This window comes from Hyperolius riggenbachi, chromosome 7, assembly GCF_040937935.1.
Source record: "Hyperolius riggenbachi isolate aHypRig1 chromosome 7, aHypRig1.pri, whole genome shotgun sequence".
Lineage (NCBI taxonomy): Eukaryota > Metazoa > Chordata > Amphibia > Anura > Hyperoliidae > Hyperolius > Hyperolius riggenbachi.
The window spans coordinates 179,367,872-179,389,245 of record NC_090652.1 but is presented as its reverse complement, the minus strand read 5'-3'; the positions used below and the strand labels follow the sequence as shown (position 1 = coordinate 179,389,245).

Here is a 21,374-nt window from a genome sequence, read left to right as displayed (position 1 = left end):
CCCCCCCTCCCTCGCCTGGGTCCCCCGTCCTCCGCTCCCCTCCAGCTTTAAATAGATAAGAAGCGTCACTTCCTGCAACGCCGCGCACTGTATTGTAAGTAGACGGCGCTGCGGGAAGGGACGTCAGTGGAGCGCACGCTGGATCGAGCGAGGAAGAGGTGAGTCCTCCCCGCCCACTGCCTCTTACGAGTTGCGCTTCTTATCTATTTAAAGCTGGAGGGGAGCGGAGGACGGGGGACCCAGGCGAGGGAGGGGGGGGTCCGACCCCCCTCCCCGCCGCTAGGCCCAATATCCCCGCCCTGCCCGCTACCCCTCCAGCTCGGCGGCGGTGGTCCCCCCCACGGGGGGGGGGGGGGACGGCGGCAGCAATCATTTTTTCCTCAGGCGGCAAAAAGTCTAGGGCCGGCCCTGATGGAAGGTAAGTATGACTTGTGTATGCTTATTTTGACTTTTAATTTTCAGTTCAGGTTTTCTTTAAGGATAAGCTTCTACTAAATAATCACTTTATGTACAGGCTGTCTGGAAATGTACTTACGTTGTACCCCAAAAATCCAAATTACTCTCGTTTTATATTTAACCACTTGCCGACTGCCCACTGTAGATTGGCGGCGGCAAAGTGGCAGCCCCAGGACCACGTAACGCAGATTGGCGTCGGGTCCTGGGTCTCTTTCGGGCCTGGGCGCGCATCCGCCAGCAATAGGCTTCGCCCACCCGTGACGACAACCCGCCGGCCGTTCGGAAGCGCCGGCGGGATGTTAACCCCAGGATCGCCGCATACAAAGTGTATAATACACTTTGTAATGTATACAAAGTGTATTATACAGGCTGCCTCCTGCCCTGGTGGTCCCAGTGTCCGAGGGACCACCAGGGCAGGCTGCAGCCACCCTAGTTTGCATTAAACACACTGATCCTGCCCCCCCTTCCCTTTGATCGCCTACAGCACCCCTCAGACCACTGTTTGCACCCAATCACTACCCTAATCACCCATTAATCACTCCCTGTCACTATCTGTCAACGCTATTTTTTTTATTAGGTCCCTAACTGCACCCTGGGGGCTCCTGATCACCCTCCCACTCTCCCACCCCTCAGATTCTCCCCAGACCCCCCCCCCCCCAGACCCCCTCCCTGTGTACTGTATGCATCTATCCCCCTGTAATAACCCACTGATCACCTGTCAATCACCCATCAATCACCCCCTGTCACTGCCACCCATCAATCAGCCCCTAACCTGCCCCTTGCGGGCAATCTGATCACCCACCTACACCATCAGATCGCCCGCAAAACCGCCTTCAGATCACCTCCCAAGTGCATTGTTTACATCTGTTCTCTCCTCTAAACACCCACTAATTACCCATCAATCACCCCCTATCACCACCTGTCACTGTTACCCATCAGATTAGACCATAATCTGCCCCTTGCGGGCACCCAATCAACCGCCCACACGCTCAGATTGCCCTCAGACCCCCCTTTATCAATTCGCCAGTGCATTATTTACATCTGTTCTTCCCTGTAATAACCCACTGATCACCTGTCAATCACCCATCAATCACCCCCTGTCACTGCTACCCATCAATCAGCCCCTAACCTGCCCCTTGCGGGCAATCCGATCACCCACCCACACCATCAGATTGCCCGCAAACCCGCCATCAGATCACCTCCCAAGTGCATTGTTTACATCTGTTCTCTCCTCTAAACACCCACTAATTACCCATCAATCACCCCCTGTCACCACCTGTCACTGCTACCCATCAGATCAGACCCCCTATCTGCCCCTAGGGCACCCAATCACCCGCCCACACCCTCAGAACGCTCTCAGGCCCCAGCCTAGCCAGTGCATTGCTTGCATCTATTCTCCCCTCTAATCACACCTTGAGACACCCATCAATCACCTCCTGTCACCACCTGTCACCCCCTAGCACCCCCCCTACCCATCAGGCCCTAATTTGCCCCGTGTGGGCTCCTGATCACTTGGCCAAACTCTCAGATCCCCCTCAGACCCCCTTCCGATCACCTCCCCAGTGCACTGATTGCATCTATTTTCCCCTCTAATCACCCCCTGAGGCACTCATCAATCACCTCCTGTCACCCCCCTAGCACTCCTATCCATCAGATCAGGCCCAATACAACCTGCCATCTAAGAGGCCACCCTGCTTATGACCGGTTCCACAAAATTCGCCCCCCCACAGACCACCTGTCATCAAAATTTGCAGATGCTTATACCCCTGAACAGTCATTTTGAGGCATTTGGTTTCCAGACTACTCCTCACGGTTTTGTGCCCCTAAAATGCCAGGGCAGTAAAGGAACCCCACAAGTGACCCCATTGTATAAAAAAAAGACACCCCAAGGTATTCCGTTAGGTGTATGACGAGTTCATAGAAGATTTTATTTTTTGTCAAAAGTTCGCGGAAAATTGATTTTTATTGTTTTTTCCACAAAGTGTCATTTTCCACTAACTTGTGACAAAAAATAAAATCTTCTATGAACTCACCATACACGTAACGGAATACCTTGGGGTGTCTTCTTTCTAAAATGGGTTCACTTGTGGGGTTCCTATACTGCCCTGGCATTTTAGGGGCCCTAAACCGTGAGCAGTCTAGAAACCAAATGCCTCAAAATGACCCGTGAATGGGCCCCTTAGCGCACCTAGGCTGCAAAAAAGTGTCACACATGTGGTATCACCGTACTCAGGAGAAGTAGTATAATGTGTTTTGGGGTGTATTTTTACATATACCCATGCTGGGTGGGAGAAATATCTCTGTAAATGACAATTTTTTGATTTTTGTACACACAATTGTCCATTTACAGAGATATTTCTCCCACCCAGCATGGGTATGTGTAAAAATACACCCCAAAACACATTATACTACTTCTCCTGAGTATGGCGATACCACATGTGACACTTTTTTGCAGTCTAGGTGCGCTAAGGGGCCTAACGTCCTATTCACAGGTCATTTTGAGGCATTTGCTTTCCAGACTACTCCTCACGGTTTTGGGCCCCTAAAATGCCAGGGCAATATAGGAACCCCACAAGTGACCCCATTTTAAAAAGAAGACACCCCAAGGTATTCTGTTAGTAGTATGGTGAGTTCATAGAAGTTTTTATTTTTTTTGTCACAAGTTAGTGGAAAATGACACTTTGTGGAAAAAAAAATCAATTTCCGCTAACTTGTGACAAAAAATAAAATCTTCTATAAACTTACCATACTACTAATGGAATACCTTGGGGTGTCTTCTTTCTAAAATGAGGTCACTTGTGGGCTTCCTATACTGCCCTGGCATTTTAGGGGCCCTAAACCGTGAGGAGTAGTCTAGAAACCAAATGCCTCAAAATGACCTGTGAAATCCTAAAGGTACTCATAGGATGTTGGGCCCCTTAACGCAGTTAGGGTGCAAAAAAGTGCCACACATGTGGTATCGCCATACTCCGGAGAAGTAGTATAATGTGTTTTTTGGTGTATTTTTACACATACCCATGCTGGGTGGGAGAAATATCTGTGTAAATAGACAATTGTGTGTAAAAAAAAAAAATCAAACAATTGTCCTTTACAGATATATTTCTCCCACCCAGCATGGGTATATGTAAAAGTACACCACAAAACACATTATACTACTTCTGCTGAGTATGGTGATACCTTATGTGTGGCACTTTTTTGCACCCTAACTGCGCTAAGGGGCCCAAAGTCCAATGAGTACCTTTAGGATTTCACAGGTCATTTTGAGAAATTTGGTTTCAAGACTACTCCTCACGGTTTAGGGCCCTTAAAATGCCAGGGCAGTATAGGAACCCCACAAGTGACCCCATTTTAGAAAGAAGACACCCCAAGGTATTCCGTTGGGGGTATGGTGAGTTCATAGAAGATTTTATTTTTTGTCAGAAGTTAGCGGAAATTGATTTTTATTGGGTTTTTTTCACAAAGTGTCAATTTCCGCTAACTTGTGACAAAAAAAAATCTTCTATGGACTCACCATACTCCTAACAGAATACCTTGTGGTGTTGTCTTTCTAAAATGGGGTCACTTGTGGGGTTCCTAAATGCCCTGGCATTTTAGGGGCCCTAAACCGTGAGGCGTAGTCTTGAAACCTAATGTCTCAAAACGACCTGTGAAATCCTAAAGGTACTCATTGGACTTTGAGCCCCTTAGCGCAGTTAGGGTGCAAAAAAGAGCCACACATGTGGTATCGCTGTACTCAGGAGAAATAGTATAATATGTTTTGGGGTGTATTTTTACACATAACCATGCTGGGTGGGAGAAATCTCTCTGTAAAGGACAATTGTTTTAAAAAAATCAAAACATTGTCATTTACAGAGATATTTCTCCCACCCAGCATGGGTATGTGTAAAAATACACCCCAAAACACATTATATTACTTCTCCTGAGTACGGCAATACCACATGTGTGGCACTTTTTTGCAGCCTAACTGCGCTAAGGGGCCCAAAGTCCAATGAGCACCTTTAGGTGACAGTAAACACACCCCACAAATGACCCCATTTTGGAAAGTAGACACTTCAAGGTATTCAGAGAGGGCCATGGTGAGTCCGTGGCAGATTTCATTTTTTTTTTTGTCACAAGTTAGCAGAAGTGGAAACTTTTTTTTTTTCTGTCACATAGTGTCATTTTCCGCTAACTTGTGACAAAAAATAAAATCTTCTATGAACTCACCATGCCTCTCAGTGAATACTTTGGGATGTCTTCTTTCTAAAATGGGGTCATTTGGGGGGTATTTATACTATCCTGGAATCTTAGCACCTTATGAAACATGACAGGGGGTCAGAAAAGTCATAGATGCTTGAAAATGGGAAAATTCACTTTTTGCAACATAGTTTGTAAACATTATAACTTTTACCCAAACCAATAAATATACACTGAATGTTTTTTTTTTTTATCAAAGACACGTAGCACAATAAATTTGGACAAAAATGTATACAGAAATTTTACTTTATTTGACAAATTTTATCACAGAAAGTTTAAAAAATCATTTTTTTGACAAAACTCATCTTTTTTTTTGATGAATATAATAAAAACTAAAAATTGCAGCAGCAATAAAATGGCACCAAAAGAAAGCTGTATTAGTGACAAGAAAAGGAGGTAAAATTCATTTAGGTGGTAGGTTGTATGACCGAGCAATAAACCGTTAAAGCTGCAGTGGTCTGAATCAGGGGTCTAATCCTGGAAAAAGAAGTGAGTGGACTCACCCTAAAAACCTCTGCACCAAAAAATGGGCGTGGTTAAGCATAGCGTGGGCGTGGTCATGGGTGGGGCCAAATATGTATGGCCTTAGCAGTGGTATAAAAGGTCTGCCAGGGGAAGTTTGAGCTCTGTCGTAGTGTCTCCCCAAAAAGTAGATGTAATCTGACAGCATTTCACCAAAAATACACATAATCTGGCAGAGGTTCCTCCAAAATACAGATAATATGGCAGTGGTTCCCCCAAAATAGACAATCTGGCAGCAGCAGTTCCCCCAACATACACATAATCTGGAAGCAGTTCCCCAAAATACGTGAAACCTGGTAGTGGATCACCCGAAATACACGTAACACCCAAAACACATGTAATCTGGCAGCAGTGGTCCCCCAACATACACAATCTGGCAGCGGTTCCCCAAAATACACGTAATCTGGCATCAGCAGTTCACCAAAAATACAGATCTGACAGCAGTTCCCCCAAAATAGGTACCCCCAGTATAGCTAGCCAGGTCTATAGGTGTCCCCAGTATAAGTAGCCATGTGTGTAGTTGTCCCCAGAATAGGTGGCCAGATGGAGATATGTCACCAGAATAGGTAGCAAGGTGTATAGATGTCCGCAGAATAGGTGGTCAGGTGTATAGATATTCCCAGAATAGGTGGCCAGGTGTATAGATGTCCCCAGAATAGGTAGCCAGGTCTATAACCCCAGTATAGCCAGGTGTCCCCAGTATATGTAGCCAGGTGTATAGTGGCCCCAGTATATGTAGCCAGGTGTATAGGTGTCCCCAGTATGTAGCCAGGTGTATAGGTGTCCCCAGTATATGTAGCCAGGTGTATAGGTGTCCCCAGTATATGTAGCCAGGTGTATAGGTGTCCCCAGTTTAGCCAGGTGTATCGGTGTCCCCAGTATATGTAGCTAGGTGTATAGGTGTCCCCAGTATATGTAGCCAGGTGTCCCCAGTATATGTAGCCAGGTGTATAGTGGCCCCAGTATATGTAGCCAGGTGTATAGGTGTCCCCAGTATATGTAGCCAGGTGTATAGGTGTCCCCAGTATATGTAGCCAGGTGTATAGTTCTCCCCAGTATATGTAGCCAGCTGTATAGGTGTCCCCAGTATAGCCAGGCGTCCCCAGTATATGTAGCCAGATGTATAGTGGCCCTAGTATATGTAGCCAGGTGTATAGGTGTCCGCAGTGTATGTAGCCAGGTGTATAGGTGTCCCCAGTATATGTAGCCAGGTGAATAGGTGTCCCCAGTATAGCCAGGTGTATAGGTGTCCCCATTATATGTGCTCAGTATATGTAGCCAGGTGTATAGGTGTCCCCAGTATAGCCAGTCCATAGGCGTCCCCAGAATCGGTAGCCAGGTGTCCCCCCAGATGGAGGGGAGCAGCGCAGTGGAGAGGACTATTGTACACAGCGTGGGGAAGGGCGGACGTCTCCCCCCCTCCCTTCCCTCACGTTGTGGCTCCTCTTCCTGGCTCTCCCCTCCATAACGATTGCGGCGGTGGCTGGCAGTGGCAGCGGGCATCAGTGGGCGGGACTTACCTCCTCCAGTGTTCCGGCGAGTTGACGGCGTGCGTGCAGCTAGTCTGGTCTAGTGAAGACCAGAGCAGCGGCACGCACAGCGTCAACTCGCCGGAACACTGGAGGAGGTAAGTCCCGCCCACTGATGCTCGCTGCCAGTCACCGCCGCCAGCCACCGCCGCTAGCCACCGCCGCAATTGTTATGGAGGGGAGAGCCAGGATCAGGAGCCCCAAGGTGAGGGAAGGGGGGGGGAGACGTCCGCCCTTCCCCACGCTGTGCACATTGCTCCTCTCCACTGCGCTGCTCCCCTCCAGGGAAAGAACAATGAGGACAGCTCCTGCTTCACATTCAATAGAAAAAGTTTTTTACAAAGCATAAAATACACCACTGCATAAACACCAAATGTTACTTTAAAATCATATCTCACTGCCGATGTAACAAGCGCAGCCGGCTGGGCTCACACATACTCCGTGCACTTGTACCACATCAGTCACACCAGGGATCCCATCATACATCCGCTAAATAGTAAGGAACTGTCCATAAGTGCAGTGGTGTTTTTTATGCTTTGTAATAAACTTTTTCTATTGAATGTGAAGCAGGGGCTGTCCTCATTGTTCTTTTTCTGGTTTTGCCATTGCCAGTCCCATGCTCCCACAATTGTGTGGTATTCATTGTTAAAATACCTGTGAGTTCCAGGAACTATTTTTTCTTTATGAGCTCCCCTCCAGGGTGCTAGGGTGGACAGCGTCCACTCTCCAAAAAAAGTGAGTGGACGTCGTCCCCCCGCGTTCACGCAGGACTCGACCCCTGGTCTGAATGGAAAAAAAGGCTCTGGTCCTTAAGGAGTTTTATGACTGCAGTCCTTAAGTGGTTAAAGCATGTTCGTTACTTCGTAGCACACACAATTTTATCACATGATCCCTAGACATAGCAAACAATGTTAGTGCCCTGGAATGCAGGGAAGGGTCAAGTGGGCGTGTGTATGCAGATATCTAAATTCAGACTGGCTTTTGCTGTTGCCGTGTGCAAGCACTACTGTAGCCTGGTAGGGTATAAAAGAGTTATCGGGAAAAACCATAGTACTGAGGATCACATTAAACGAGTAAGAGATGATAACGGGGGTTCAGGGGTGCTTTTAGATCACTCTGATCTTAATTTGATTTTTTTTTAAATAAGATTATCGCTTTCCAACTTCAGCTACAGTGATAGCTAAGTTTGGAAAGAAAAACAAGAGCAAGATTTATTTTAATGCTTTGCTTTGACGACTGGAATCTTTGCTGACACGAAGTTAAAGGACGGGGACTAAATACTAGTATATCACCATGTCAAAAACAGCAAAAGCGGATGAGAAACACTCAGGATGTTTAGGTGAGTTACTGCTTATTGTTGATAAATTACAAATTAAATTGTTAATACACTTCAGACCACACCATAAGGGAGTATTTTGTGTAATTTATTTGTAGGATCCTGTGTCGTCTATCTTACCTCTGCAAAGTTTCTCATGTATCTTGGACACGCTTTGTCCACCTGGGTGAGTACACTATTTTAGAAGTGTTTTTAGGCACAGATGCAGGTTCTTTTATGTCCTTTTAAAAATGACCAAAGATGGAGCAGAGACCCTGGGGTCTATTTCTAATAAGGCTGATGAGATGGTTGCTTTTCTTTGGTAGTATTGTTTTGACTTGCTCACACAAACTAATATTACATTTTTCAGTTCTCTATGTTTTTGTGGGACTCTTTGGTTTGCGTACCTTGGGGCTTTTCTGCAATGCCAGTACCCTCTGAATCCCTAACCTTAAAGGGAAGATCCGCGGTTAAAAGAAAAAAAAATTATACTTCCCTGGGGCTTCCTCTATCACCTGGTGGCCGATATGTCCCACGCCGCAGCTCCGCTCCCAGCCAGTGGCTCGGGGTCCCTTCCGTTGGAGATGCTGACCTCAGCAGGTTGGCTTCACTTGCGCAAGCCCGTGGCTGCAGCGCTCGTGATTGCGCTCACATGGTCTAGACTAGCATTCCTTCCAGGCACAGTATTTCCCAGCCACCGGATGTTTCCTTTTAAACAATACCAGTTGACTGGCAGTCCTGATGATCTCTTTGGCAGAGCACCTGATCTGCATGCATTTTGCACGGCTTGTATGTCAGTTTACTGTGGGGTTTTTTTTTTTTGTTTGTTTGTTTTAAACCTGCTCTGTTTGCAGCACTTCTGTAACTAACTTGAAACAATGCTGAGTCTTGTAATACTTCTAGTGGATTTCGCTGAATCCATTGCGTCCTGTTGCAACAGACTATATTATTGTATCCCAATGTGATGCAATGATAATTATGATACATTCATATCGGGAGTAGTGGAGCACGTCCCCTCCGAGTAATGCACATTTACGGTCGCAGTGAAGGATACTTTTGTTGCACTGAATGGTGGCATTGCACGTCCGCTATGCTACTTTCTGTCACCATGGCAATGCAATTTTAACCACTTCACCCTAAAGGTGTTTTTACCCGAACGGACAAGAGCGATTTTTCACCTTTCAGTGGTCATCCTTTTCATTTGCCAATACCTTAATTACAATGAAATGATCTATATCTTGTTTTTTTCACCACCAATTGGGCTTTTTGGGGTTGATATTTGTTTTCAATAATTACTGTATTTTCTATGCATTTTAAAGAGAAAGACAAGGAAAAAATGAAAAATACACTTTCTGCTATTTCATCCCCTATAGTTTTAATATAAACACTTCTACTGTGCATAAAATCCACACATTTTATCTGCCTATTTGTTCTGGTTATCACAAGATTTTAATTGGGTCCCTAGTACAAAGTATGGTGACAATAGAGTATTTTGAAATAAAGGTGTATTATTTTAATTTTTTTTTGTGGTGGTTTTTTTTTTTTTTTATTTTATGGTCCCCCCCCCCCCCCCCACTATTTTCATGTGCACGGGAATGCACGCGCACAGCGACAGCAGCACTGTCTGACTTATAAAAACATTCTGGAGCCATTAAGAGGCTCTAGTCTAGCAGGACATTTTTATAAGTCAGCTTATAAATTATTATTTATTTATTGTACTTATAAAGCGCCAACATATTACGCAGCGCTGGACATTAGTTTAGGTTACAGACAATATTTAGGGGTGACATACAGCAATATGACAATACAGGAATACAAGAAAGACCAGATCATGCAGCACAGTATGAGTACAAGGTAATGCTTAGTCAGTCACTGCATGGGAGCATGGAGATTAGGCAAGTTAGGTTCACTCAGATGCATAGCATGGGTTCACAGTAATGGAGGTGCATGATCAGGTAGGACACAAAAGGAGGACCCTGCCCAAAGGCTTACAATCTAGAGGGAGAGGTAAGGACACGAAAGGTAGGCGACCAGAGTTCAGCTGTAGGTTTAGAGCACTTGTGAGGGGTGGTAGGCCAGAGTGAAAAGGTGAGTTTTGAGGGCCTTTTTGAAGATGTTGAAGGAGGGGGCTGCCCTAACGGGTGGAGGTAGGGAGTTCCATAGTTTTGGAGCAGCTCTTGAGAAGTCCTGGAGGTGTGCATGGGACTGGTGATGCGGGGGTGGGTTAGGCGAAGTTCATTGGAAGAGCGGGGTGAGCGGCTAGGTGTCTACATCTGAGTAATATCGGAAATGTAGGTTGGACAGGTTTTGTGGACAGATTTGTAGGACAGACACAGTCTCTTGAATCTGATTCAGGACTGGATAGGAAGCCAGTGAAGGGATTCAAGGAGGGGATCCGCCGTAGTGGAGCGATGGGAGCAGTGGATAATTCTGGCTGCTGCATTCATGATGGACTGCAGTGGGGCTGTTCGGGTCATAGGGAGACCAGACAGCAGGGCATTGCAGTAGTCAAGGCGGGAAATTATGAGGGCATGGATCAGGAGTTTGGTGGTGGCAGAGGTCAGGAAAGGGTGAATCTTACAGATGTTACGAAGGTGGAAGTTGCAGGACTTTGTGAGGTTTTGGATGTGGGGAGTGAAGGAGAGTACGGAGTCCAGGGTGACCCCCAGACAGCGGGCTTGAGAGGTAGGGCGAATGGTAGTGTGGTTAACAGTGACATGCACATCTGGGAGGTTCATGGATGGCCGGGGTGGGAAGATCATAAATTCTGTTTTGTCTAGATTTAGTTTCAGAAACCTAGCGGACATCCAGGACGAGATGGCTGATAGGCAGGAGGAGACCTTGTCCATGGTAGTGGTGGATATGTCAGGGGTGTGGAGGTAGATCTGGGTGTCATCTGCATACAGATGATAGTTAAAAGCCATGGAGGAGATAACTTTGCTGATGGAGGATGTGTATAGGGTGAACAGTAGGGGGGACAAGGACCGAACCTTGGGGGACTCCCACTGAGAGGTGGTTGGGGGTGGACGAGGACTTATTAAAGTCAGTCGTGAAGGAGCGGTTGGAGAGGTAGGTTGAAAGCCAATACAGGGCGAGATCATGAATGCCCATGGACTGGAGGGGCTGGAGGAGTAGGGGATGATCTACTGTGTCAAAAGCTGCTGAAAGGTCAAGGAGGAGGAGAATGGAGTATTTACCTTCAGCTTTAGCTAAGGCAAGGTCATTGACCACTTTGGTGAGAGTAGTTTCGGTTGAGTGGGCAGGCCGAAATCCAGATTGCAGTGGGTGTAGCAGTGAGTTGGCATTGAGGTACTGGGTCAGGCGTTTGTGAACCAGACGCTCAAGGAGTTTTGAGGCAAAGGGGAGGAAGGAGATAGGACGGTAATTGGAAGGTAGCGAGGGGTCGTGGGAAGGTTTCTTGAACAGGGGGTATTACAGTGGCCTGCTTGAAGTCTGAGGGGAAGGTGCCTGTGGATAGGGAGAGGTTGAACAGGGTAGTGAGGACTGGGGCCAATTCTGTGAAGTGAGGCTGGAGTAAATCAGAAGGGATGGGGTCAAGGGGGGGGAAGTAGTGGTATGGGAAGTCTGCAGTAGGTGGTTGACTTCCTCAGTGGTAGTAGGAGTGAAGGATGTGAGGGGAGGATAGGGTGGAGGAGGAGCTGGTTGGGAGGGGGTGGGAGGTGAAGATTGGATATTTCCTGGCAGATGGAGTTTAAGTAGGGAGCTGAACGTGGCAAAAAGAAGCCGGGGGTTGGAAGCTTGTGCTCCGATGAGCTTGGTAAAGTATTCGCATGAGCAAGGGCAGTGCGGAACTGCAGCAGGTTGGTCTTGTACTGTAGGAAATACTGGTTAAGTCTAGTTTTCCTCCATTTCCGTTCAGTTGCGTGTGTTTTCCTCTGGAGGTTGCGAGTATGGGTAGTGCGCCAGGGCTGGGGGTCGGTTGCGACGAAATATTGGTGGAGCAGCTTTCTCTAGGGCTGATGAGAGAGTTTGGCGATACTGAGCTGCAGCAAGATTAGAACAGGTTAGGGTGAGGAGAGGGCATGGAGGGGGTCAGCAAGGACGCTAGGGTTGAGCTTGCGTAGGTCTCGCTGCCATCGACCAGGTGGGTGGGCGGCTAGTTTGGAGGTGCCTTCCGTGAGGTGGTTGAAGGTGAGAAGGTGATGGTCTGAGGGTGGAAAGGGTGCGATGTCAAGGTCTGCAATGGTGGTGGATTTAGTGAATATAAGGTCGAGAATGTGACCTGCAGTGTGAGTGGGGGTGTTGGTGTGTTGTACTAGTCTAAGTGAGTTGGCAATGGTGAGTAGCCGAGTCACAGCGGAGTTCTTGGCTTCATCGATGGGAATATTGAAATCCCCAAGGATGATGGGGAGGTCAGAGGAGAGGATGTGAGGGAGCCAGGAGGCCAGGTCATTGAAATTGTGGGGTGGAGCCCGGAGGGCGGTATAAGACCGCAACAATGGCAGGGAGGGGGTGGTAGAGGTGGATGGTGTGGGCCTCGAATGATGTGAATTGTAGGTGGGGTGAGGACACGGAAGGTGCAGGATGGGGAGAGGAGCAGACCCACCCCTCCCCCAGTCCTGTTGTCTGGTCTGGGGGTGTGACTGAGGTGAAGCCCCTCCTTGGAGAGGGCAGCCTCTGCGGCAGAGTCAGAGGGGGTGAGCCATGTCTCAGTGAGTGCGAGGATGGTGAGGGATTTGGAGAGGAAGAGGAAGTGGACTGCTGTAAGTTTATTGCGGACGGATCTGGCATTCCAGAGACCGCAGGGTATGGGGAGCATGTGTTTGTGGGTGGGATGGATGGAAATAAGGTTGGAGCGAGGATGGATGTTGAGGTTATTTGTGGGCAGAGGGATGTAAAGTGTGTGAAGCAGGTCAGCGGCGGGTCAGTGAAAAATGGCGCCCAGCACCGTTTCATAAAAATGGCACCCCATTCACTTACATTATCAAACGATATTTATCGTTTTAAAAGGATAAAAAATGGCGCCGACCTTTTGAACGAAATTTATCGTTTTAAGCCCTGCTTTGCTGCCCTTTGGAAAATGTCTGCCCGTCGACTTTAACGTTTAATAGCACAGCCCCCTTAAAAGCTAAAAACACCAAATTTGGGGAATGTTAGGAAGAAAATTGTGAACAAGAGGAACATTTTTTTTTTTTCAAAAAGACCTTATAGTTTTTGAGAAAATCGATTTTGGATATTCTTCTTCTGACCATGGGAAAATTAAACGCCCGCCGACTTTAGCGGTTAATAGCAAAGCCCCTTTAAATGCCACAAACACCAAATGTGTAGGGAATGTTAAGAAGGACAGTGGGAACATGAAGAAAGAAAAATTGTTCAAAAAGACCTTATAGTTTTTGAGAAAATCGATTTTAAATGTTCAAAGAGGAAAATGTATCTATTTAAATTGCTAATGAAATTTTTGCAGAAACAATTCCCGCCGACTTTAGCAGTTTAGCAGTTAATAGCAAAGTTCCCTTAAATCCTAGCAATACTAAATTTGCAGAATATGTTAAAAAGATACAGGGAAACAATATTTAAAAAAAAATTAGAAAAATGTTATTTATTTATTTTTTTAAATTAAAATGTTTGTGTCATGTTCTGAGTGTGGGAAATTTTTGGAAAAAAATGACGTGGGGTCCCCCCTCCCGAGCCTCTGTAACCCCTTGTCCCCCATGCAGGCTGGTATAGCCAGAATGTGGATCCCCGGCCGACTGGGGCTTCGCACCCTGAGCTATACCAGCCCGCATGGTCCATGGTATGGGGGGGCTTCGGGGGGGAGGGCGGCCAAGCCTTCCCCTCCCCCCCCCCGGAGCCCTTGTCCAATCCATGGACAAGGGGCTCTTCCCCACCTCCGGTGCCCCAGGAGGAGGTGGGGCGACGACTCCCTGGGGGGGGGGGGGTTCATGGTGGCATCTGGGAGTCCCCTTTAAAGGACTTACGAGGCCAACTACGTAAAAAAAGTTAATTACCTGCCTCTAAGTTTCAGGCACGGAGGACGCCGTCCGCGCCCTCCGTGCAGCTCCGCCGGGTCCCCCGCTCATTATCCCCCCCGGGCCGGCTCCCGACCCCACGGCCCGGGTCGGGCTCTCCTTCCCCTCCAAAGATGGCCGCTTCCTATGGCCACGGCTGCGCAGTCCGCCTGGCCGCGAATGCGGCTGCGCAGCTCTAGGGCCAACCCCTCCGATCCACGCTACGTAGCGTGGAACGGAGGGGTTGGCCCTAGAGCTGCGCAGCCGCATTCGCGGCCAGGCGGACTGCGCAGTCGTGGCCATAGGAAGCGGCCATCTTTGGAGGGGAAGGAGAGCCCGACCCGGGCCGTGGGGTCGGGAGCCGGTCCGGGGGGGATAATGAGCGGGGGACCCGGCGGCGCTGCACGGAGGGCGCTGACGGCGTCCTCCGTGCCTGAAACTTAGAGGCAGGTAATTAACTTTTTTTTACGTAGTTGGCATCGTAAGTCCTTTAAGAAGGGGAACCCAGATGCCTGCCCCCCTCCCAGGAGAAATGAGTATAGGGGTGCAAAGTACCCCTTACCCATTTCCATAAAGGGTTAAATGAAATAAAACCGCAACAACGAGAAAAGTCCTTTAATGTTCTAAATTAAGCAGAAAAACTTACCTGTACCTTTAAGAAAAAATTCCCACGCCAATTAGGTCCCACCACAGTATCCTCCATCTTGCGATCTTCAGAAATACTTACCTGTACCTTTAAGAAAAAAAATCCCACGTCAATTAGGTCCCACGACAGTATCCTCCATCTTGCGACCTTCTGTTACATGTTGATTGAAGATCTCCGCTGTCCCGACGCCACACACGCCGCCCCCGCCGCACTGCTCTCAGCTATACTTAGTATAGCTTAGAGCAAAAAGCATCTTTAAAATGTGGCTCCAATGGCCCCCATTGGTTCCTTATCAGACCAATGGGGATCAGGAGGATCCCCATTTGGCCTTGGAGCCAAATTTTAAAGATGCTTTTTGCTTAGCTATACTTAGTATAGCTGAGAGTGTGTCTATAGCCGGCTCATTCAATTCAATACAAAAAGAACCGGCTCATTGATGAGCCGGTTATTATACCTTAGGATGCGTCCTGTGCGGACGCATAGCATCAGCTCCCGCGATCTCTCCCCACCTGCCTGCACCCGTCACCCTCACCTAGGGTGGCACCTGGTGCACCAGGTGCCAGGCTAGGTGAGGGTGACAGGTGAGAAGGCGGGGGGACAGCGGTAGCCGGTGCTATGCGTCGGTACGCAGGACGCATTGTAAGGTATAGTATTGCTAATTGGCGTGGGAGATCTTCAATCAAGGTAATTGAAGATCGCAAGAAAGAGGATACTTTATACGATGGATCGTTTACCGAGGATATGGCGTGGGAACATTTTTTTAAAGGTACAGGTAAGTATTTGTGGTTAATTTAGAACATTAAAGGACTTTTCTCGTGGTTGCGTTTTTATTTCATTTAACCCTTTGTGGAAATGGGTAAGGGGTGCTTTGTACCCCTATACTCATTTCTAAAGGGGACTCCCAGATGCCACCATGAACCCCCCCCCCCTCCAGGGAGTCGTCGCCCCCGCCTCCACCTGGGGCAAGGGAGGCGGGGAAGAGCCCCTTGTCCATGGATTGGACAAGGGCTCCGGCGGGGAGGGGGAGGCTTGGTCGCCCCTCCCCTCCAGAGCCCCCCATACCATGGACCATGCGGGCTGGTATAGCTCAGGGTGCGAAGCCCCAGTCGGCCGGGGCTCTGCATTCTGGCTTTCCCAGCCTGCATGGGGGACAAGGGGTTACAGAGGCTCGGGAGGGGGACCCCACGTAGTTTTTTTTTTAAATGTATTTCCCACACTCAGAACATAAAGAAAAAAGTTGATAGCAATTTATAAAAAAAAAAACGACGTGGGGTCCCCCCTCCCGAGCCTCTGTAACCCCTTGTCCCCCATGCAGTCTGGGATAGACAGAATGCGGAGCCCCGGCCGACTGGGGCTTCGCACCCTGAGCTATACCAGCCCGCATGGTCCATGGTATGGGGGAGCTCCTGGGGGGGGGAGGGGCGGCCAAGCCTCCCCCTACCCCCCCTCCCCACCCGGAGCCCTTGTCCAATGTATGGACAAGGGGCTCTTCACCGCCTCCCTTGCCCCAGGTGGAGGCGGGGGCGACGACTCCCTGGGGGGGGGTTCATGGTTGCATCTGGGAGTCCCCTTTAAGAAGGGGACCCCCAGATGCCCACCCCCCTCCCAGGAGAAATGAGTATAGGGGTACAAAGTACCCCTTACCCATTTCCACAAAGGGTTAAATGAAATAAAAACGCAACAATGAGAAAAGTCCTTTAATGTTCTAAATTAACCAGAAATACTTACCTGTACCTTTAAGAAAAAAATCCCACGTCAATTAGGTCCCACGACAGTATCCTCCATCTTGCGACCTTCTGTTGCATGTTGATTGAAGATCTCCGCTGTCCCGACGCCACACACGCCGCACTGCTCTCAGCTATACTTAGTATAGCTTAGAGCAAAAAGCATCTTTAAAATGTGGCTCCAATGGCCCCCATTGGTTCCTTATCAGACCAATGGGGATCAGGAGGATCCTCATTGGTCGATGAGGAACCAATGGGGAGCCTTGGAGCCAAATTTTAAAGATGCTTTTTGCTTAGCTATACTTAGTATAGCTGAGAGTGCGTCTATACAGACGCATTACCGCTGGCTGCCACTGCCCTCCCTGCCTCCCCCCCACCTGTCACCCTCACCCATGCTGGCACCCATGGGTGCATTGGGTGCCAGCATGGGTGAGGGTGACAGGTTTGAGAGAGGCAGGGAGGGCAGCGGGAGTTAGCGGTAATGCGTCTGTATAGACGCACTCTCAGCTATACTAAGTATAGCTAAGCAAAAAGCATCTTTAAAATTTGGCTCCAAGGCTCCCCATTGGTTCCTCATCGACCAATGAGGATACTCCTGATCCCCATTGGTCTGATAAGGAACCAATGGGGGCCATTGGAGCCACATTTTAAAGATGCTTTTTGCTCTAAGCTATACTAAGTATAGCTGAGAGCAGTGCGGCGTGTGTGGCGGCGGAGCGGCGGAGATCTTCAATCAACATGCAACAGAAGGTCGCAAGATGGAGGATACTGTCATGGGACCTAATTGACGTGGGATTTTTTTCTTAAAGGTACAGGTAAGTATTTCTGAAGATCGCAAGACAGAGGATACTGTCGTCGTGGGACATAACATATTATAGCGCGGGACCTTTTCTGAGGATAATGGCGTGGGAATTTTTTCTTAAAGGTACAGGTAAGTATTTCTAGTTAATTTAGAACATTAAAGGACTTTTCTCGTTGTTGCGTTTTTATTTCATTTAACCCTTTATAGAAATGGGTAAGGGGTACTTTGCACCCCTATACTCATTTCTCCTGGGAGCGGGGCAGGCATTCTTAAAGGGGACTCCCAGACGCCACCTTGAACCCCCCCCCCAGGGAGTCATCGCCCCCACCTCCTCCTGGGGCACCGGAGGTGGGGAAGAGCCTCTTGTCCATGGATTGGACAAGGGCTCCGAGAGGGAGGGGAAGGCTTGGCCGCCCCTCCCCCCCGAAGCCCCCCCCATACCATGGACCATGCGGGCTGGTATAGCTCAGGGTGCGAAGCCCCAGTCGGTCGGGGCTCCGCATTCTGGCTATCCCAGCCTGCATGGGAGACAAGGGGTTACAGAGGCTCGGGAGGGGGGACCCCACGTCATTTTTTTCAAAAAATCTCCCACACTCAGAACATAACACAAAAATTTAAATTTAAAAAAAAATAAATACAATTTTTTTTTAAATATTGTTTCCCCGTATCTTTTTAACATATCCTGCAAATTTGGTGTTGCTAGGATTTAAGGGGACTTTGCTATTAACTGCTAAAGTCGGCGGGAATTGTTTCCCCGCAGAAATGTCATTACGCGATTTAAATAAATAGTTTTTCTCTTTGAACATTTAAAATCGATTTTCTCAAAAACTATAAGGTCTTTTTAAAAAAAAATGTTCTTCTTCTTCTCACTGTTCTTTTTAACATTTCCTACACATTTGGTGTTTCTGGCATTTAAAGGGGCTTTGCTATTAACCGCTAAAGTCGGCGGGCGTTTAATTTTCCCACGGTCAGAAGGAGAATATTCAAAATCGATTTTCTCAAAAACTATAAGGTCTTTTTGAAAAAACATTTTTTCCTCTTGTTCACACATTTTTTCTTAACATTCCCTGCAAATTTGGTGTTTTTAGCGTTTAAGGGGGCTTTGCTATTAAACATTAAAGTCGGCGGGCAGACATTTTCCAAAGGGCAGCAAAGCAGGGCTTAAAACGATAAATATCGTTCAGGCAGGACAAAAGAAAAACAAGTTTTAAAACGATAAATTTCGTTCAAAAGGTCTGCACTATTTTAACCTTTAAAATGATAAATATCGTTTTAGACTAATATCGGGCAGAAGGGGGCGCCATTATTTAACCGGCGCCATTTTTCACTGGATGCGGTCAGCGGGGGATGCTTGTCTGGCAGCAGGCTTTGGCCCAGGATTGGGTGATATATCACCAGCTGCAAGTAAGAGTAGGAGGGAGAGAGTAAGCAAATGTGAATGGGATTTAAATGTAATGGGATTTCTGGCCTGGTGCACACCAAAAACCGCTAGCAGATTTTGAAACGCTTTTTCTTATTTTTCTGTAGCGTTTCAGCTAGCATTTTGCGGTTTTGGGAAGCGTTCTTGGTGTAGTAGATTTCATGTATTGTTACAGTAAAGCTGTTACTGAACAGCTACTGTAACAAAAAACGCCTGGCAAACCGCTCTGAAGTGCCGTTTTTCAGAGCGGTTTGCGTTTTTTTTATAGGGCTCTTTCACACCAGAGCCCTTTTTCCACGTTTTACCGCAAAGTCTATACTTTGCGTTAACCAAGGTAAAAGGAAAGTCCATAGACTTTACTTTTACCTTTCACACCCGGCGCTGTGTTTCGATACGTTGCGGTACGACGCATCCCGGCGCATTTTATCGTCGGGATTCGCCGTTTCCCCTTCGGGTTAATTAACTACTACCACCGCTACTCAGCGTTGCACCGGAGTTTCCCGACGACACGCCGCAACGCGTGCAGGAGCCGTTCTCCTGCACGCTTTCAGTGTGTAACCGGCCATACTTAACATTGAGGCAGAAACGCATCCGCAATCCAAAATCTGCAGCAGCCCGGGAGTATGCGTTTCTGCAAAACGCCTCCCGCTCTGGTGTGCACCAGCCCATTGAAATACATTACCCCAGCGGATCCGCACCCGCAAGCGGATCGCAAACCGCAGCGGAAACTAGGGTGGCCACTTGCAGTACCCCAAAAAGGAGGACATCACACCCTGAAAAGGAGGACATCGTACTGAGCGTGTCAAAAGTGGGTGTGGTCAAGCATAACGTGGGCGTAGTCATGGGTGGGGCCAAATATACATGACCTTAGCAGTGGTGTAAATTGTCTGCCGGGGAAGTTTGAGCTCTGCCGTAGAGTAGCCCCCAAAAATAGATGTAATCTGACAGCATTTCACCAAAAATACGCGTAATCTAGTAGAAGTTCCTGCAAAATACAAATAATATGGCAGTGGTTCCCCCAAAATAGAATGTGGCAGCAGCAGTTCCCCCAACATACACATAATCTGGAACCAGTTCCCCAAAATACGCGAAACCTGGCAGCAGATCACCCAAAATACACATAACACCCAAAATACATGTAATCTGGCAGCAGTGGTCCCCCCCAAACATACACAATCTGGCAGCAGTTCCCCAAAATACGCAAAATCTGGCAGCAGCCGTGCCCCTAACATATGGCAGCGGTTCCCCATAAATACAGATAATCTGACAGCAGTTACCCCAAAATAGGTACCCCCAGCATAGGTAGCCAGGTCTATAGGTGTCCCCAGTATAAGTAGTCATGAGTATAGTTGTACCCAGAATAGGTAGCCAGGTGTATAATGTCCCCAGAATAGGTAACCAGGTCTTTGGGTGTCCCCAGAGTAGTTAGCCAGGTCTATAGATGTCTCCGGTACAGATGGCCAGGTTTTTAGGTGTCCCCAGAATAGTTAGGCAGGTCTATAGGTGTCCCCAGTATATGTAGCTAGGTCTTTAGGTTCCCCCAGAATAGTTAGCCAAGTGTATAGGTGTCTCCAGTACAGATAGCCAGGTGTATAGTGTCCCCAGTATATTTAGCCAGGGCTATGGGTATCCCAAGTATATGTAGCCAGGTCTATAGGTGTCCCCAGAATAGTTAGCCAGGTGTCCCCCGGCAGGAGGGGCGAGCTCAGTGAAGTGAGAGCGGTAGGTACAGCAGTGTGAAAGGGAGGACATCTCCCCCCCCCTTTCCTCACCTTTGGGCTCCCCCTTCCTTGCTCTCCCATCTAGAACTAAAGTTTTGGGGTGGCTGGCAGCGGGTGAGACTTACCTGCCTCCTTCCACGGCGAAGCAGTAGTGATGTCCGGCTCATGAGTCATTTGAGCCTGTTCTTTCCTGTGACGGACTCATCCACTGAACCGAATCAGTTCAGTGGATGAGACAAGAACTGCAGCTGCACACAGTGTTTAGTTGCAGTTCCTGTTTCATCCACTGAACTGATTCGGCTCAGCGGATGAGTCAGATCATTACACTCACAGGAAAGAACAGGCTCAAATAACTCATGAACCGGAGGTCACAACGCAGCGCTTGGAGCGAGGCAGAGGTAAGTCCCGCCCGCTGCCAGTCACCCCAAAACTTTAGTTCTAGAGGGTAGAGCGAGGAAGGGGGAGCCCAAAGGTGAGGAGAGGGGGGGGATATGTCCCCCCTTTCCCACTGTGCCCACCGCTCCCTCTTCTCTGCGCTCTCTCCCTCCACACAGCCCAAAAAGGAGGACATCTGGCTGTCCTACCTTGCCTTGCGCCGGACGGAGGACAAGCAGTCCAAAAACCGGACTGTCCGGCCTAAATCCGGACGGATGGCCACCCTAGCGGAAACGCTCTGGTGTGCACTAGGCCTGCTGGGGGGGAGAGATTTCAGGAGAGCTAACAGTTCATGAGAAGCTGAGTAAGGTGAGGAAAGCAGAGCAGGTGAAATGAATATGGAGTGTGGTACATTGGGAGGATGCATATTGCAATGCAACTTGTAGATGTTTGCACAGGCAGAACATAAGAAAAAGTGCAGTAAACATGGTAATGGTCTCTGATTATAACCAGGAAGTTTCCAACCACTAAACAGTTTATATGAGTATGCAGTTAGTGCAAGCAAACCTGTGTAAATAAAGAAGCAGAGTCTACTTGTCCTTGCAACATATGTCCAGCAGTGGCATTTTTAGCTACAGCATTGGAGGCAGTTGTGGATG

General features: G+C 48.2%; 1 protein-coding gene across 1 annotated transcript in view; it reads left to right on the top strand.

Annotated features, from left to right (window-relative positions):
• The first annotated feature begins 7,735 nt into the window (after positions 1–7,735).
• Positions 7,736–21,374, top strand: part of SLC40A1 (solute carrier family 40 member 1) — a 445,358-nt gene continuing 431,719 nt past the window's right edge. The window contains exons 1-2 of the mRNA XM_068244931.1: positions 7,736–8,082; positions 8,178–8,245. Coding sequence (XP_068101032.1) covers positions 8,037–8,082; positions 8,178–8,245 — 114 coding nt within the window. The 5' untranslated portion in view covers positions 7,736–8,036. The remainder of the gene's footprint in view (positions 8,083–8,177; positions 8,246–21,374) is intronic.